This window comes from Xyrauchen texanus, chromosome 28, assembly GCF_025860055.1.
Source record: "Xyrauchen texanus isolate HMW12.3.18 chromosome 28, RBS_HiC_50CHRs, whole genome shotgun sequence".
Lineage (NCBI taxonomy): Eukaryota > Metazoa > Chordata > Actinopteri > Cypriniformes > Catostomidae > Xyrauchen > Xyrauchen texanus.
In genome coordinates, this window is record NC_068303.1 from 7,726,080 (window position 1) to 7,746,767 (window position 20,688).

The following is a 20,688-nucleotide window of genomic DNA, read 5'->3' on the forward strand; positions in this document are numbered from 1 at the left end:
TGCCGAATCGCCATTTCTCGAGACTGGGCCAGAATGAGCCAGTCATCGATAAAATTCAGTATGCGGATGCCCTGAAGTCTCAGAGGAGCAGGAGCTGCATCCATACATTTGGTGAATGTGCGGGAGAGAGTGCTAGGCGAACGGAAGAACCCGATATTGGTAAGCTTCAGCCCCGAAGCGAACCTCAGGAACCTCCTGTGACATGGAAGGATGGGTACATGAAAATAGGCGTCTTTTAGATCTATCGTGACAAACCAGTCCTCGGATCTGATCTGACTCACGATGACAGGAATGGTAAGCATTTTGAACCTGAACCTCCTCAAAGGCCGGTTCAAAACTCTGAGATCTAAAATCGGCCTCAACCCCCCATCCTTTTTTTTTTTTTTTTTTTTGGGAACTATAAAGTACCGGCTGTAAAGACCGGACTCCCTGTCTGAATGAGGAACACATTCTATGGCCTCCTTCAGCAGCAGAGATTGCACTTCTTGTTTCATCACCTGAGCCTGCTCCAGAACCACTGTAGTCTGCACCACCCCAGAGAATTTGGGGGGGGCGGTGCCCGAACTGCAGTTTGTACCCTGATTTTATTATATGCAGGACCCATGCAGATATGTTGGGAAGATGATTCCATGCCTCTACAAAATCTACTACGGGAACCAGCCTCTCTTCTACCACCTCGGTAGGACCTCTTTCCCGAAGCTTCCACTAAGGGAACCAGCCTCTCGAGGCTGGTCTCGGGTGTTTTTCAAGCACTGTTCTCGACTTCCTGAAGCGGGAAACCGGCAGGATTTAGTCGATACGGTTCTTGTGACCACAATTGATGCTTGTTGTTTTTTTCAACGACGCAGTGCGAGTTCCCTCGGAAGGGAACTGTGTCCAGTTGTACCTAGGATAATTGGTGCTGTTTTGAAGGCAAAAGTGTTCACACCAAATATTGATTTAGCTTTTTATTGATTTATGACTTTGTATGACAAAGTGATAAATGAAAACTATTTATGTCATTATTTTTGAAGACATCCTCACTATGCAACATTTTTCACAAGTGCCTAAAACTTTTGCACAGTACTCTATCTATCTACACACACACACACACACACACACACACACACACACACACACACACACACACACACACACACACACACACACACAAAACACGTTGGTGCAGCTATCATTATAAGGACCATAGATTCTACCCCCTAACCCTAACCCTACCTAAAACCTAACCCTCACAAAACACTTTCAGCATTTTTACATTTTCAATAAAACTGATCAAAAAGTATAGTCAGGACATTACTGAGATAAAAAAAAAAACAGCACCATAACTATTTGAAGCCAATTTTTGAGAACATGTGAGGAGAAATAGACACGTCACATGTCCTCAGCTGACAGCTTCATTCAATTCTACCCGCTCAACACCAATTTCATGAACAACAGTAAAGAGAAGACTCAGGGGTGCAGGCCTTATGGGAAGAATTGCAATTTAATTTGTAATTCATTTAAGACTGATGGCATAAGACAACTACATAGCACTATACTTTATTCAAAGAATAAAATCAATGCACAGCTGTACAATAAAGTTCTTTTAACTTTCAGTTAAACATGACACAATGCAAAATTAAGTCAGTGTAATTCAGAGTAGGCGATGGGGTTTTGAAAAGGGAACAAACAGTAAAAGATAAGGGACACAGGCTGCTGTTGATGAATGCTGCAAATCCAATCTAAGGGGATGAGTGACAGCAGAAAATCTGTCTCAAACCGCCTTTGACATATTCCACATTGAGACCGTGCCACAACAGCCTGCAAGCAAATACAGTTCCCATTATAAAACCTGCAAAGCGTTGGCACAGTGGATCACTCTACAGTGCTTTCCTACTCTATTTGGTTCACGTTGTCATAGTAACACCTAACTCAAGGCTACATTGCTTACAAAAGTCTTTGATGTGGGCAAAAGAGAAAAAAAGAGAAAGCTTGATGAGATATTTTATTCAGAGGGAGTTATCCTGAAATACCCTGAAATCCTCACTTACAAAAAAGTACTATGGTGTTACAGTGACATTATCAGATAATACCATGGTACTTGATATGCAGTATACTATGTAGGGATGTGAAAAACTACATATTTTCAAAATCAACACGCCGGGGGTTACCTGAATGATTAGTTCAGTAATTGGTATGTAGGAAACCCTGTATAATAAGATACATTTTTGGGATCAGCTGACCCCCAACAGACACGTTTTGCTAGGTGCCGTTCAGCCCAAACGCATTCTAAAAAAAATAGACGCAGTGCAACAAATGTAACAGAAGGCAGGTATCACGAGAGATGTTCTATACAAGTTCAGAAAGTTATTTGAACTTGATGGCATCTAAAAAACATGGCGTAAAAATTATGTCACACATTATTTTCTTAGTAGACTGGAGTAATGAGAGCTTAAAATGGGAATTTGCCATCATAGATAATTTAATTTGATTATAAATAAATATATAAAACACTAATTTCAAACAGTAATAATAAATCGCAACAGTACTAATGTTTTTGCTAGTATATTCAATCAAATTAATTGTGATGGTGTGTAATAAAGAGGAATAATATAGATTACATCTCTGTATATTTTTGCAGTCTTCTGGTGCATGGATTAGTGAATTGAGCAAGTGAATCTGTTGCATGCATGTGTGGATCGGTTGACAGTAGATTCCTGTGTGCATTTGTCGATCTGTTGCATGCATTTTTTCTGGCCACTCATGATAGTCAAAACTAAACAACCACAGATGCAGAAGATTTCATGCATTTATGTAACAAATGCATCCAGTTTGAACAGGAACTCCGTTCCCACGTGAAATTATTTCCGGGTTACCCCATGTTCCTCCCCATTTCCAGCCGTGGTTTAAACATTAGGCCCTTCAAAGTATACAATTGCATGTGTCCCAAAAACATGGTATTATCATGGTGAATGCCCCAAAACAAGGTATTATCATGGCACCATATCTAAAATAAAACGTCTAGGTTACGTATGTAACCTCCGTTCCCCGATGGAGGGAACGAGACGTTGTGTCGGAGAAGGGACACTAGGGATCTCTCTTGAGCGCCGATATATGCCTCTGATCTATGAAAAAAGGCCAATGAGAAGTTGGCAGACGGTATTTGCATACCCCGCCCCCGGACATACGGGTATTTAAGCGGGCAAATACGGGAGCTCATTCAGGAGCCAGAAATGGTCCGGCCACAACAGTGGCTCGGCTCAGCGACATGGCGGGGAAGACACAACGTCTCGTTCCCTCCATCGGGGAACGGAGGTTACATACGTAACCTAGATGTTCCCCTTCTGTTGCTCTCTCCACGTTGTGTCGGAGAAGCGACACTAGGAGTCCCACTTCAATCATGCCATGCACTGAGCCGTGTACGTGAACTGCTGATACAGAAGCGGGCAGGTATTCTTACGAGCAAAACGCGACCAACTGTATCAGGCTGCACGTACCCTTCCCCAATGCCCCATTAAAGTCATCGGAATTCTTCTTAGGTTACCCTAGAGAGGGGAACAAGGTGATGCTTGCCAACCTGGGAACGGGCCAAGCCTGGCCAGGCCTCTTTTCTCTCTATGTTTCTCGCATAGAGCAATTACGGCCGGAGCCCTTACATGCATTAAGGGAAGGATGTCTTACCCAGTTTCCTATTATTTCAGGGGGAAAAGACCCTGCGGAGACCACACCTACCCTGCAGGGGAGGTAAAGATGGCGAATACATCACATGGCCGTTTAGGACCTATGTGGGAAAGTTGGCGCGGTGGTAGATCCAGCCTCGTAGAGGGGGGAGTTGCTACAGCACGGCGACCGAGGCAGCTGGAACTGCCTAAGGGAGACACGGGAGTCCGCTCGTGAGGGGACAGTACCACGGAGATTACACACAGGGGGAGTCCGTACAGGAGGCCTTAACCTGTGGAGCACCTATTCCAGTACAGGGTAGATTAAGTACCCGTAGTGGCTTGGGTCGGCGAGTTCCTCCGCTGAACTGTGGACCCATGAGGGCTAGGGAGGTATCAACCAGGGATCCGAGAGATGGGGTCTCCTGGGAAAAAATGCGTACTATTTTATGCAAGGGGGGTGGGGGGCACGGCCTGGGTGTGATAAGAGAGGGAGCCTCTTAGGAACCTGATAATTAAGTCCTGCTTACCCAGAGACTTGCCATCTATTGTGTCAGGGTGAGCCGCGATGGCGGCAACATACACCTTTAGGGTGGAGGGGGACAGCCTCCCCTCCAGCCTCTCCTGTAGGAACAAAAGCACTGACCTAACTGCGCACCTCTGTGGGTCTTCGGCTCGGGAAGAACACCAATTTGCGAACAGGCGCCACTTTAGGGTGTAAAGATGCCTGGTAGAAGGGGCTCTGGCTTGGTTGATTGTGTCTATGATGATCGATGGTAGACCGGCTAGCTCTTCCGCATCCCATCCAAGGGCCAGACGTGGAGGTTCTGCATACAAACCGCATATATCTTTTCTTTTCTTTTTTGTATCAAAGGTGCTGGAATGCCTTTCCGGACCATTCCGCTCCAACTGATTCCATTACCTAATTATACAGTATGTGAATGACAAGTTTCAGAAAATGAAATTATTGACACAAAACTGAAAAATGGGCATTTCATTTATATTTATTGTTAGGCCTTCTTTATTATACAAAGATAGTAAAGAGAGTGACAGAAAGGTACAGTATTTCAGGAGGGATGATATCAAGACATGCCGTAGATCAGACTTGAATCTGCATTATCGACATCACTAAGGCTTAAAGTGTCTGGAGCATGTGTGCTAACCACTGTATCATGGCGCAGGCCAAAAAATTATTTGCAAAGTGGCTTTTTAAAAAAAGTTTACAAAACTCTCCTTCTAAAACTGCTGAGAGAGATATTTTTAGAGCAAAACGAGCCCACATACTCACAATCTGTTTTTGTGGGCTTTCAATGTATTAATAATGAAACAAAACCTAAATGGGATAGGACAGCCAAAAAGCCAAACTAGTACAGCAGATTGCTGCATGAAAACAGCAAAAAATGCCATACTGCACAGAGTGAAATAAATAGCCATGCTGGCTCTGTAGAAGAAAAATGAAAGGACTTGTGTGAAAATAATTTGGGAAACGACTCAGACACAGGATTTCTTATCAATCAAACCAAACATCCACGAAGAGACATATTTTCTAAGGTCTTGAGCATTTTCCAATCTTCTGAATTGAACATGGGCATCTAGATTTAATTTTGATAATGGGCAGTAAAGCGGCTAGTGTTTAACACTTGTACATACTTAAAAAGCTAATGCTGTCTTAGAGGAGCTCATGTGAAATAAATGTTTCTGCTGAAGATTTTTGATTCAGATATAAATTTGAAGAGAGTTTTCTGCAAGAGAGTGCCGTTTTAAACACACAGTAGTATATACTGTACATTAGTGTTGGGTCCGAGTCCACCTTAGTCAAGTCCAAGTCTTTAAACTATCGATTCCAAGTTAAGTCAGAGTCCTTAACAGGCCGAGTCCGAGTTGAGTCCAAATTAATCTGTTTAAGAATCTGAATTAAAATTGTAACCGTGAACTCAACATTAATATTATAAGCTTATTTTAACCTTCACTACTAAGAAAAACAATTTGCCAATATAAATGCAAAAAACAAATGATTAGTATCCTGCTGAAAAAATTTCAAAGTGGTTTAAGAATGAAAGCATATGCTTTAGGTGTATGAAGACAAAACTGTCTTTCAACACACTTCTTATTGCGTTCTGTTGACATTTCAATTATTCATTGGTTTTCCCCTCCACTCAAACATACACCAAAGAAAGTGAAAGCTGCGTTAGTCATTACAACCAGAGTTATTATTATTTCAAATTTTAATTTAGTTTTATTTCTACTTTATTTTAAATGTTCCATTCAATTGAGTTTTATCTAAAATGATGGGTGAAATGCATTTAATGTAAATATATTTAATATATTTAATGTGTTTAATACATTTAATAAATGGTGATATTAAAACATTTAATAATGCCCATAAAATGAAATGCAACAACATAAAATAAAAACAGTAAAGATCAGCTCCCATTAAAAAAGATTTATATACTACAGTGCTACACTTCACACTTTTCAGTCCTCCTGCTGTGTCCAGGTGTAGCCTACTTCCCAAAAGTCAAGATCAAACTCGCCTTGGGCTGACGTTTTGTTCTTTCGCATTATATTTAGTACGGATAATAGGTGAATAGAGACTTCTCCCCTCACTTGTGTTCTTCGTTGTATTTTCTGAATTTTTCACCATTGAAAAGCAAGTGCCAGCTTTACAGGTAACACAAAGAGGTACAAATATGTGATGGAGTGAGTTGTACAATTTCCATCATGGTCTATTTCATCAGTTATATTAGTTTAAATGTCCCTGATATGTAGTAAATCTGATTTTGTCTCGATACTGTCAACATTTTCAATTAGAAATGACTTTGCATGGTAAGCGTGAGTCTGATCAAACATTTGTCCTATTTAATCATTTGCAGAGTTGGGGAATGTACTTTTTAAGTGTACTTACGTTATTGATATTTGTGGATGAGAGCGGCAGAGCATGTGTGGCGATCTCTGTCCTACACACACATACAGCACGGGCGCGTGGGTGAGAGAGTTAAAAAAGTATGTGCCGCTGCTCTCCGCCAGAATAATCACACGTAAGGACATATATGCGTGAAAACTGATGCGCAGTATCAAATACACAGAATGTACGATAGTACTAACTGTAGAGAGCACATCATTATGAAGACAAAGCCAAATCCCAGATATTTAGAGGCAGTTTCGAAATCCTGACCAGACGCATTTTCATGTCTGAAAAAGAGGACATGTCTGGGGAAGAGAGGACATATGGTCACCCTATGTTACATTATTTTTTGTTTGTTTATTTGTCCATTGCATCACAAATGCCATAGTCTTGGCCGGACTTGGAAAAAAATCCCAAGTCTGAAAGGCTTGAGTATGAGTCAAGTCCGAGTAAAAATGCAACCGAGTCCGTGACAAGTCCAAGTCCACTAAAATTGGCCTGTGAGGGGGGCCTGGGTAGCTCCAAACTACCACCACTGGAGTTGCGAGTTCGAATCCAGGGCATGCTGAGTGACTCTAGCCAGGTCATCTAAGCAACCAAATTGGCCCGGTTGCTAGGGAGGGTAGAGTCACATTGGTAACCTCTTCGTGGTCACTATAATGTGGTTCTCGCTCTTGGTGGGGCGCGTGGCGAGTTGTGTGTGAATGCCGTGGAGAATAGTTTGAAGCCTCCACACAAGCTTTGTCTCCGTGGTAACGCACTCAACAAGCCATGTGATAAGATGGGCGGTTTGCTGGTCTCAGACGCAGAGGCAACTGAGATTCATCCTCTGCCACCCGGATTAAGGCGAGTCACTACGCAACCACAAGGACTTAGAGCGCATTGCGAATTGGGCATTCCAAATTGGGGAGAAAAGAAAAAATTGGACCTGTGACTCGCAATCGATTCCGAGTCCGAACTCGAGTACTCCAACTCTACTCTACATACTTATAACATTAGCACATATTACTAATCTGTTGAATTTCCAAACATAACAGGACATTAAATGAGAAAAAAATGGAAAGGCTATGACTTGATTTGTTTGTGAATCGTTTGAATCGTGAAAAGCATCCATTACATATACCAATATGGAGGAAGGTGGTTGGAGGGGAGTGGTTGAAAAGTAAAAGGGATTTGTAATAACAGCCAGAAATGTTCCTGGTACAGCATGCTTATTCAGTGAATTGGATTGATTTGATCTGTTACCTTCTCCAGGGAGACAATCTGCTGTCTCTGCCTCTCGTCCAGCATTTGGCATTTGCTCTGCAGCGCCCCTCGTTCCTCCTCAAGACGCAACACCTTGTCCTTCAGACGAGACTTTTCAGATTCGAGATCCCGAATGACGGCCTCGTGTGTCATTTGAGTGGCCTGCAGACTTCCGATCTGACCTGAGTGGCAGACACAACAACTTTAGAGGGAGAGCCGGTAATGGGATTCAGGACAGAACTGCACACTAGTTGTCAGAATGTCGATAGTTTGAATCCCATCTATTATAAGTGGAAGAAAAACCTAGATGAGGGAAGACATGGTCAAAGATCCATTCTTAGATCCAATATGGTGAACTTGAATAGAGCACATTATCCCCTACTGCCTTCAGGGTTGTCATTTGCTCTGCACTGTATGTTTGGATGCCTCGTCTATTGCTACAGTAAGTTAAGAATGGAATACTAGCACTGTACAGATTACTGTATTAATAAATATAATTTATCCAAATTTGTGTAAAAATGTCTTAAATGAATATTCCCCCATATGAAGCAAGTAGATAGTGAGGGTTTCAGTCCCTAGCATCTCCTTTTGTTTCACATGGGGGAAAAATATAATTTTAGGGTGAACAAACACATTAAAGACAATGAACTGAGAAAAAAGAAATCCTCTCTGACGACAGCTTCAACTCAAAGTTGAATGCATGTTTAATGATTATGAATGTGTAGAAAACACATTCACTATATGTGTGTGTAATGCTTCGGACTGTATTGTTTTGGCCCAGACAAAAGATAAGAACTGTGTTTGGCATTTAGGTGTGACAGGCCCAGCTGGGTTCTGCCTCCCTCGGGGAACATTCCTGAATCTGGGTGATGAGCACAGCTAGGACACACATCTGCTGTTGCCAGGATACCAGGAGGTGATCTGTCACCCCAAACTTTACTGTCAACAAGCAAGGTGCCTGAAACTAGAACCTGTTTTCAAAGCACCTAGCTTTGGAATTCAGATTCTAATTTTCAGGTCTCATACATGAAACATTTCACAATCAGTTTTCCATGAAGTGAACTTTTGTTCTTTCATATACTTTCAGAAGTCTTGAATTCAAGAAATGATAATGAAAAATACAGTGATGTGAAAAAGTATTTGCCCCTTCCTGATTTCTTCTATTTTTGTGTATTTGTCATACTAAATCGTTTTAGATCTTAAATGAGATAAAACATAAAACAAAGTCAACCTGAGTAAACACAAAATGCGGTTTACAAATATATATATATATATATATATATATATATATATATATATATATATATATATAGAAGCAAAAAAGTTAACCAACACCTATATCACCATGTGAAAAACAAACTGCCCCCTTAAACTTAATAGCTGGTTGTGCCAACTTTAGAAGCAACAACTGCAACCAAATGCTTTCGATAACTGGAGATCAGTCTCCTGGAGATCAAGTAACCCTTTACTTACACAAAACCTAAGATGTGTACCAAAGACTCTATCACTTAATATTATCATTAATATTGATTATTATTAATTATAAAAATCAATTGGGGGCCTGGGTAGCTCAGCAAGTATTGACGCTGACTACCACCCCTGGAGTAGCGAGTTCGAATCCAGGGTGTGCTGAGTGACTCCAGCCAGGTCTCCTAAGCAACCAAATTGGCCCGGTTGCTAGGGAGGGTAGAGTCACATGGGGTAAACTCCTTGTGGTCACGATTAGTGGTTCTCACTCTCAATGGGTCCGTGGTAAGTTGTGCATGGATTGCAGAGAATAGCATGAGCCTCCACGTTGTGCGGTGTCATGCACAACGAGCCACATGATAAGATGTGTGGATTGACGGTCTCAGAAGTGGAGGCAACTGAGACTTGTCCTCTGCCACCCGGATTGAGATGAGTAACCACGCTACTACAAGGACCTACTAAGTAGAGGGAATTGGGCATTCCAAATTGGGAAAAAAGGGAATAAAAATTATAATAAAAAAAATTTAAATAATCAATTAAATTTCAGTTATATTTTTTGAATGTCCATTTTGAGTACATATGAAACAAATGGTCTCTTAGCCAATGCTGTTAATTATACAGGGCACCCTCTAACTTGGTACATTACGAAATATGAATTTTACTAATTTTATTTTATCATTAGTTTTTCCTAATTTTGGTCAATATTAGCTTTTTTAAAATGTACAAATTCCATGTATTCAATAAATATGTTATCTCATTGATATTACATTGCATACATATGTTTTATGAAATTTTGTTTTTGTTTACATGTATAATTTTTACTATTTATTTAAGTATTGACATTGATAGGTAGAACAAGAGCTAAAACTGTACTGTCTCTTTAAGATTACCGGCAGCAGTTCGGCCATTGAGTACATATCAATGAGAGATAACGCACACAGTTTCTTTAATACATCCCTGCTATGTGTTTGATTAGCATCAACAAATGTGTCTGTGATCAAAAAACTGTAAAGAACAGAAAGGATATTAAAGGAGACATTATTCTGTGACAAGTGAATCGCATGGATCTTATCTTTGGACACATATTACATGAGTCAAAGTAAACTTTTACTCTCAACATGATCTCTGTGCTTATTAAAGGAATAGTTCTCCCAAAAATGAAAATTCTCTTCAAACGAATATCGCGATTAAATGAAAAATCACTCTTTTTTTCTGTAATCATTTCCTCATCCTCATGTCATTCCAAACCTCTTTGACTTTCTTCTGTGGAACACAAAAAGATGATCATTTAATCCACTCCTGTTTGGCTAAATTTAATACAACGGCAGTACATAGAGAATCATGTACTAAATAATGCAATCAAAAGTGTCATAAAATTATTCCATACACCATGCTGCCATATTGTTTTTAGCACTAAATAATAATGCAAGCTTTCGCATAAACACGTAATCTGTTGTGAACAAGCTCTCATGGTGCTCATGAACGTGTAACAGGCATCAAGATTTTCACAGAAAAATTACTTAAAGTTCAGGTTGTTTTTCATACTTTATACTAAGTTTGTGTTGAAAATGTCAGTACATTGAGTAAACATTTTTTGGGAGAACCTTTCTTTTAATATGCATAAATAAAAATTAGGTAGGTCCAAGATTACTTGTGAGAAAATAATTATGATCAATGGATCCTTTTCACATAGATGGGTTTGGAAAATGGAAGTAAACGATAGCAGGGTAAATTGCTAACCCACTTGCTCCAACAGCATAAGAAAAAATTTATATTGTGGAAGGAAGGAGGGTGGGGCCGTGTTGTGATGCTACACCCGGCCCCTAATCAGGCTAATTAAGCCTCAGAGAGGGATAAAGGCCGACCGGAGACGGCAGTGCAACAGAGAAAGGGATTTACGGGCAGCTGCCTGACACTTGTATGTGTTTGGGTGTCTTTTTATTTAATTAAATATAATTTACATTGTTAAGCTGGTTCTCGCCTCCTCCTTTCCATTAATTCCTTTACACTGGTGCCGAAAGCTGGGAAGGAGGAAGGATGCGCCGTAGTGGAGTTCTCGACACTACCATCCACCCCAAAGGAGCAGCCGCGGCCATCCGCCTGAGGACAGAGTAGCCACGGCTGCCTGGAAGTGGAGGAACGGCCGCTGACCACGAGGGAAGGAGGGGCTCCCAACCAACCACCTGGAGCGGTTACCACTGCCAGGGGCGGGGGAGACCCCTACCATCCACCAAAAACGTGGCGGGGCATTCCATCCGGCAGGGGTCAGAGGACTCCCTCCGATCCACCCGGGGAGGCGTGTCTGTCATCCACTACAGGGTGGAGGAGTGGCCGTGGACTAGGCTATGACATATTGGAGAACCGGCAATTAAATTTTCTCTCTCATCTCTCTCTCCCGCTGCCACTCCATGTTGGCCTTGTCCCTCTCTTTTTAAATGTTTTGTTCATTGGCGTTACGGCGTGTAGGTGCCACAATTTTTTTGTTTTGTTTCCCTCCCCTTGTCCCCTCCCCTGATCCAGGTAGACAGGGATGACCTGCCTGGGGGGTGAATGTCATGCCAGGGGCTCCCCGGCCTGAGAGAAGGGGGGAGGAATGTGGCAGGGCAGACCCGGGTCATGATTCCGCACACCCAGCCCCTAATTGGGCTGATTAGCCCAAGAGGGATAAGAGCCGACTGGGGATACAATTAAGAATTCAACACATATTGGTATAAAAACTGAAAAATAGCAGGTTAATGCTGTTTAATATTAATATTTCAATAATTTATTGCCATGCCAGCAAAGTTATCTGGAATTCTTCTTGGTGAGCTCACAACAATAATAACATACATCATGCATACAGCAACAAGAGCAACAAATATATCACAGTAGTGCCTATAAGAATTAGCTGGTACCACTGAGTGCAGCATAAAAACAGAGACCCACTATACCAAGTGTATGGTGCAAAGGTTCAGGTAATCCCAAGTAATGGATTAGCTAGTTGGAGCCTATCAATGAAAGCATAAGGAGTTGGATTAAACAGTGGACTGTGAGCAGAGGTTACAGGAGAACATGCAGATATCTTACTGGCTTTGAGGAGGATCTCTGTGGCCTGCTGTTGTACTCTATCTCTGGAGGCCTCAAGCTCACACTCCGCCTCTCTCTGCCTGATCTCCACTATCTCTGTGTCCTTAGTCACCTCCTCCAACTGTTTATGTAGCTCCTGCAGACGCACCAACACACAAAAACACATATCAATTATAAATACAAAACCGGTTTTGGTTCAAAACTAGATTTTACATTGAAAATAAAGTGGCCATTCACACAGAACTAAAACTGTTCATCATACAAAGGTAAACAAAATGTATTTGAAACAAAACATTTACATTTATCATCACTTTGAACTGCATTGGCCACACAAATGCAATGTTATTGAGTTTTTGGTTTCAAAAAGTTGTGAGCAGCTAATAATCCACCACACAAAGCACATTGAAGATCGCACAAACCATGTTTATCCTTGTTGAATATTTAAAGAGATAGTTCATCCATAAATGATGTGTATAACTTCCTTTCTTCAGCTGAACACAAACAAAAGATTTTTAGAAGAATATTTCAGCTCTGTAGGTCCATACAATGGAAATGAATGGCTGCCAGAACTTTGAAAGTGCAAAAAACTATAAAGGCAGTATACAAGTAATCCATATGACTCCAGTGGTTAAACCCATGTCTTCAGAAACTATATGATAGGTGTGGGTGAGAAATAGGTCAATATTTATTCTCAGGGTAGCACTCGCTTGCATTGCATGGATCTAAACTGGCTAGCTATTACCAAGTGACAGTGATTTAGTGCCAAATTACCATATAGTTTAATTGGATGCACAGCCTAGACATTAACAACAAAAGATATGGGAAGCATTTTTATCCTTTCTTTTAAAAGATAAGCCGATTTATTTTGCAATGTGAACCATGCACGATTATATGGTTAGTTGCGTTTTATTACTTGCATTTACAGTAACATTGTTTTTCCCTGCTGTCAGTGACCCTTTCAAAATAGACCTTCAAACCATTATTGGGGTCACATCCCACAAGTATATTAAAACTTTCCACAAATCCCCCCCTGTCTCTCTCTACTTCTGTCTCTTAAACACTGATTTGTGTGTGGTTCTTTGGAACTGTCTTTCTATTTGTTTTATTATCATGTGGTTTCTAGCTTTGTCTCAGTCTCTCTCTCTCTTTCTCTTCCTGTAACTTTTTCCATTTTTGCTCTTCTCACTCCATCGTCTCTATTCTCAGATTCATCCTCATTAATTGTGCATGTAGACATTATCTCGCTCTCTCCCTTTCATCCCTGTTCTCTCTGTCAATTTCCTGCATCACTCTCTCAAAGAGCTTCTTTCTGTTCTCATCGCTCATTCCCTTTTCTTCACTTTCTTTTCTTCAACTCTTTTCTTAACTTGTACCATTGTCGAGCCCCTATGCAAAACAATTTCATCCTCTTACCCCTTGTATAAATTCACCAGCGTCTTTTGTTTTGACTCTTTTTCTTCAACCAAGGGTCATTTTTTGTTCCAGGTGTTAATTTTCTTACTGACACTAATTGTAACTTTTTTTCTTCAATTTATTTTGTTATATAAAGGTTACATTAAAACTTTGAAACTCTTGAAAACTTTTAACCATTCCTATATCATGAAAATTACACATTATTACATATTTAAACTATAATACAAATATAAACTATAAAAAAATACATTAAATAAACATGGTACAATATTTGGTATCAATTTTCATGTTTACAAAAATGACGACTGTCCCTCATTTGTAGCGTGACCCACTGCTGTCCTATAATATTTGGCAACTAACAAACAAACTAGTGAGAGTGTTAAAATTGTGTTTAAGGAAGTCTATTTCCTAATTCAATGAAATACCCAATTAGGATTTTAATGGTCTTGAACGGTCACATTCTGCAGTACAGAAGACAAGCAGATAGTCTTTCAGGCCTAATTGGATGGTTTTACTGGTGCAGTGAGAGTATATTCATTCAATATTCATTAAAAAATTCACATTTAAGTTAATGGTTCACAAGAGTGCAGTACACTGAGAGCAAAATAAATGTTTAAGTTTGGTTCCAGTATGTATCCGAATACACATCGATTGATCGATAAAAAAGCCAGACTACAGTTTGCAAGTGTACATGGGGACAACGATCTTACTTTCTGGAGAAATGTCCTCTGGTCTAATGAAACAAAAATTGAACTGTTTGGCTATAATGACCATCATTATATTTGGAGGAAAAAGGGTGAGGCTTGCAAGCCAAAGAACACCGTCCCAACTGTGAAGCATGGGGGTGGCAGCATCATGTTGTGGGGGTGCTTGGCTGAAAGTCTGCTGAAAGAGACTGGTGCACTTCACAAAATAGATGGCATCATGAGGAAGGAAAATTATGTGGATATATTGAAGCAACATTTCAATACATCAGCCAGGAAGTTAAAGCACAATAGGTCTTCAAAATGTACAATGACCCCAAGCAAACCTCCAAAGTAGTGGGAAAATGGCTAAAGGACAACAAAGTCAAGGCATTGGAGTGGCTATCACAAAGCCCTGACCTCAAACCGATAGAAAATTTGTGGGCAGAACAAAAAAAGCGTGTGCAGGCAATGAGGCCTACAGACCTGACTCAGTTACACCAGTTCTGTCTGGAGGAATGGGCCAAAATTCCAGCAACTTATTGGGAGAAGCTTGTGGAAGGCAACCCAAAAAGTTTGACCCAAGTTAAACAATTTAAAGACAATGCTACCAAATACTAACAAAGTGTATGTAAACTTCTGACCCACTGGGAATGTTATGAAAGAAATAAAAGCTGAAATAAATCATTCTCTCTACTATTATTCTGACATTTCACATTATTTTCTTCCAATTTGAAATGCCTCATCCCCACAACTTAGTAGGTCCTTGTGGTGGCGCGGTTACTCACCTCAATCTGGGTGGCTGAGAACAAGTCTCAGTTACCTCAAATTCTGAGACAGTCAATCCGTGCATTTTATCACATGGCTCGTTGTGCATGACTCCGTGGAGACTCCCAGCATGTGGAGGCTCATGCTATACTCCGTGATCCACACACAACTTACCATGCACCCCACTCAGAGCGAGAACCACTAATCTTGACTACGAGGATGTTACCCCATGTGATTCTACCCTCGCTAGCAACCGGGCCAATTTGGTTGCTTAGGAGACTTGGCTGGAGTCACTCAGCACAACCTGGATTCGAACTCGTGACTCCACAGGGGTGGTAGTCAGCCAGGCCTCCCCTTCACATTTCACATTCTTAAAATGAAGACATGATCCTAACTGACCGAAAGACAGGGAATGTTTTCTATGATTAAATATTAGGAATTGTGAAAAACTAAGTTTAAATGTATTTGGCAAAGGTGTCTGTAAACTTCTGACTTCAACTGTGTGTGTGTGTTTGTATATATATATATATATAACCACTTAAAACATCCATTCATCTATTCACCAAGGCATGTCTCTTCTTATAATGTCCTTCTAAAATGACCCATGGAAATGATCTAATAAGTTGACAGGAGTCTCATCTGGAAAACAGAATCATGTAATTGGTTTAAAATGAGCATCTGGGGAATGTAAGTGGCCCTGATTGGCCAGTGTCCGATTTGCAACACTGTGACTGCAGGCTGACCCCATATATTTAAGAAAAGGTTTCTATTGCAATAATTTTACCTGTTGAAGCTGTTTTTTCCCATAATGAAAACTCTAAATACTGTATGTGACATGGATAGAACAAACATCTTCCACCAGAGCAATTCAATATTTGATCAGCATAGATTAACAAACACTGACTAGTACAGACCCCAGGCAGCCGGATCATTAAAAGCTAGACTCTGAAAATGTCACAGTGACTCAAGATTGATTCCATTAAAGATCTGCTCAATGTGTGTGTGCGTGTTTGTTGATATGGCGAGACAAGCATATTGCCATTACACAGGCATTATAATGTTTCATATACAAATATAATAATAAAAAAAAATGTATAGAAGACACTCACAAAATTAATTCTGCCATAATTTTTTGTTTTGAACTACTGGGAAAAAAATATCAAATTAAGCTTGTATATTTTGATTGCACTCATAAATGATACTCGGTCTCTGGGTCATTGCAGATTTTGTTTCTCTTTCAAAGATATTTTAAAAGACAAATCAGAGCCCAGAGGGTGTGTGCTACTATATTTGAAGTTTCTTATAAACAGTAACTACAGTATGAGCCTTGTTGTCACCGAACATCTAAAACATCTTGAACCCCAAAGTAATCAAATTACTAATTAATTTACTTTTAAGTTACTTTCTAAAACATTTTTTGTTTTTCCACTCAAATTCAAAATAATGTCTATTTTCTTCTCGTTCATTGTCGCACACCCTTCTGCCATTACAGAAACGCAAACAGATGTACATATGAACTCAAATTTAAATTGTATTACAAATAAATTATATATTTTTTAGAAATGTCTGTAATGCAAGTAATGTACTTAAAATGAATTACTTTCATTAAAAGTCAATAACTATAATCTGATAACAAGAATTTAAAATGTATTGTGTTACACTACTTTTTGTGCCTAAAGTAATTAGATTACAGTAACTATTAGTTTGTAATCCAATTACACCCAACACTGATTATACGTCAAAAATAGTGGTTCACTTCTGCGATTTAGGACGAATTGCTTTCATATCAACATATGATATGCGATGGATCTCTGGTATACTCATGAATGGGAAACATCGGAATGCTGAATGTGGCCGCTGTAGGAATGAAGTCCCACCTTACAGTTAAAAGAGTCAGTCACATTTCTGACAGAGAAAGTCAGTTTACCCGGGAACGTACATGCGCAATGGAATTTGGCTGTGCAACATATCACTACACAAAAAGTACATTTAATGGAACCTCCAAAGAGCTTTACCTTGATGTTGTTCTCGGCAGAGATGAGAGAGGACTGGAGCTTGTGGGATTTCTCCCTGCTCTCCCTGGCCTCCTCCTGCACCCGCTGCAGCTCACTGCGCAGCTTCCCCATAGTCTTCTGCAGTGCCGCTTCCTGCGCCTGAAACTCTTTCCTCAGCTCGGCCTCGGTCTTCTTCCAGGCCAGCAGGTTCTCCGCAGTCATCTGCTGTGTCCGCTTCATGGCCTCCAGTTCACGTTCATAGAAGGCCTGGGCTTTATTTAGCTTGGCCTCATACTCCTCCACCAGACGCTTCTTGTCCTGTTTCAGTTCCTCAACCCTCTCGGTCAGTGAATCCACCTCTGCTTTATGTAGTTGTCCCAATTTCTCCTGGTCTTTGCTGTAGTTGGCATTCTGGCTTTGGTGTGAACGAAGCAGTTCCTGGACCTGCAAAATTCAATTCAATGTTTTAAGTCAACATTTTAACCTGCATTCAGAATCTGCATACACCTTTAGCATTTGCGGGTCAATTTTGACCCGGTGGAATTGAAGCTTATAAATTATTCATAACCCGATGGTTTATATCTAAAACTATGCTGCAAGTCATTAATAGTTCTTAACTGTTCATACATGTAAAATTGTTTTATATTTCTGGCATGGTTAAAGAGTTGAGCTGGCAATGGTTGTAGGTTCAAACAACACAAAAAATTTATTTCTGAACTTTCGAATTTGGATAAATGTGTCAGATGTGAACAGAGTGCAACTGTCTTGTTCCAGTAAAAATCATTTTTTATTTTCATAGGGTTATAAAGATAGACCTACCATGAGCTCAGAGGTTGTAAATTGATGGTACAGTATATTCTTCTGTTAAGTCAACAGTCTGCATTATTTAAACTTCATTAAAAAAAAAAAAGTGTTTCTTAGCAGAAAACCTGGTGAAGAAATACACTGCCCATGACTTTGAGGGGAAAGATACACCAATCAAAGAACCGCAGCAAACAAACCATGGCAAAAGAGCTCCGCAGCGACTGCCCACACCCAAAATGCACTTTGAATGACGCAATCGAGTTTACACTCTCAAACTACTTATACACTTGTACAGTATATTTCCAAATATTTTGCATTAAAGTTAAAATTGTTTTTATAATTATAATAAACAATTTAATACCTTTCTATCATTTTTAATCTGATTGCATCATTCGTAATGCTTCATGGGATTGTAGCTCATTCCCTCATTAAGTTCACATTCTTTTAGTCTGATGTTTAAATATGTAAAAATGTGATTCACTTGAGAGCTGGTTGGTTTGATTCATGGCTTAGAACTCTTTAATGAGAAATATGTTTTAAACCCTATGAAAACAAAATGAATGGGAAAATTACTTGTGGAACCAAGATGATTGAAAAAGTGGTCAGGTACTGTTGCACTCTATCGTCCTGAAACTCCACGTACCTCCTGCCGATGAGCGCTACGCAGCTCCTCTTGAGCCTGCCGTTTCTCCTGCTCAAACTGGGACTGCAACTGTCCGAAGGAGCGAAGCTTCTCCTCAAAAGAACGTCGCATTTCCTCCACCTCGCGGGACATGGTGACAACGCGCTGTGTGTGCTGCGCCTCCGTACATAGCTGCATATCCTCCACCCTCTGGCGGTACGTCTCGAACTCCGTCAATGCCTGACGCTTCATCCGCTCATGAAGCTCCATGGACTCCTCCAGTGACTGGATGCGACGCTTCAAGTCCATCTCGTCACTGATCTTGCTCTTGTACTGCATGATCTTCTCTCGTGTTTCTGAGAGGATCTGCTGTACCTCCTCCTCATGGGCCTCCTTCAGGGTCTGGATGGCTGCTTCATGCTCATCGTTCTTGGTGTTGAGTGCGTAGATCACCTGGAGAATAGAGGAGATGGAGAAATTAGTGATCTACAGTGGAAATGTTCTAATTATTCTTTTGACAACATAAATACAGTACATCGATAAAATGGTAGCTGCATTATATTCTAGAACAGAACCCATGTTTGCTCAGTGAGCAAGACTTCTACAACAGATTAAAAGGTTGAGAAACTCAGTGAAGAACAAACATTATGTCAAAGGGTAAAGAAACACGGTTTTGCTGATCCAGGGCATTTGTGCTCAATGCATTATATATGTAAAGGGGCACGCAAGGGGCTGACACATGCAAGCTTTGATTTAATGACCTTTAAATCCAGCACACTTATGGAAACAAATGTCACTGCTAAAAGCTTTTTCATCATAAAGAAACTGTGAATTTCAAGGGAAATGGAAAAATATAAAAAAAGCAAAAAGTCCATTGCTATTTATTACTAAACCTTGGCTATACCTTATACCAGTCCAGAAATATTAATTATTGAAAGACTTCTCTGCTGAGAAAAGACCAAAAATATTGATGCACTCATGCATATCCACATTTTTGTCCAATAGGGTAAAATGCTCTCTAGAATAAGAACATCCCTCCCTGTATACCACATACAATAGCAATAGCAAATAAAAAAAAACATATCATTGTTCATGGCTGTGTCATTAAATAAAGGCAATTTGCCATGAATATTCATTTAATCACCCTCATGCCATCCCAGATGTGTATGATTTTCTTTCATCTGCGGAACACAAATAAAGATTTTTAAAAGAATATCTCAGCTCTGTAGGTCTTCACAATGCAAAAATTTGGGTGCCAAATTTTAACACTCCAAAAAATATGACTCCAGTGGCTAAATCCATATATTCATAAGTTATATATGAATGAGATAGGTATGGATGAGAAACAGATAAATATTTTAGTCAATTTTTGCTGGAAATTCTTATCCCTACCCAGTATGGGGCATATGCATAAAGTGCATGGAGTGGTGGTGGTGTAGTGGGCTAAAGCACATAACTGTTAATCAGAAGGTCGCTGATTCGATCCAAACAGCCACCACCATTGTGTCCTTGAGCAAAGCGCTTAACTCCAGGTTGCTCTGGGGGGATTGTCCCTGTAATAAGTGCACTGTAAGTCACTTTGGATAAAAGCATCTGCCAAATGCAGAAATGTAAATGTAAAGTATGCGAATCACCAAAAACACAAGTTAAAGTTGAGATTGACTGACCAGGGTGGATAATTTATTGTAGAAATGTACTTTGCACACACAAATATTGATCTGTTTCTCACCCACACCTATCATATCGCTCCTGAAGACACTGATTTAACCACTGGAGTCATATGGATTCCTTTTATGATGACTTATGTGATTTTTGGAGCTACAAAATGTTGGCATCCATTCACTTGCATTGTATGGACCAACAGAGCTGAAATATTCTTATAAAGTTCATACACATACGGAATGGTATAAGGGTGAATAAATGATGAGATCATTTTCATTTTTGGGTGAACAATCCCTTTAATCAATCGTTTGCTTTGAAAAGCTATTCGCAATCAGCCAAAAAAGGCACAAAAACAATGTTTACATTTTTAATTCAATCTGTTGCAAGGGAGAGAGCTTGAAAGTGTCTGAAAATGGGTCAC

General features: G+C 40.1%; 1 protein-coding gene across 2 annotated transcripts in view; it reads right to left on the reverse strand.

Annotated features, from left to right (window-relative positions):
- Positions 1-20,688, reverse strand: part of fam184ab (family with sequence similarity 184 member Ab) — a 175,037-nt gene that overhangs the window by 92,076 nt on the left and 62,273 nt on the right. For both annotated transcript variants that reach the window (XM_052096595.1, XM_052096594.1), the window contains exons 2-5: positions 18,627-19,058; positions 17,201-17,623; positions 12,322-12,457; positions 7,789-7,970 (exon numbers count right to left, since the gene is read on the reverse strand). In XM_052096595.1, the coding sequence (XP_051952555.1) occupies positions 7,789-7,970; positions 12,322-12,457; positions 17,201-17,623; positions 18,627-19,058 (1,173 nt within the window). The remainder of the gene's footprint in view (positions 1-7,788; positions 7,971-12,321; positions 12,458-17,200; positions 17,624-18,626; positions 19,059-20,688) is intronic.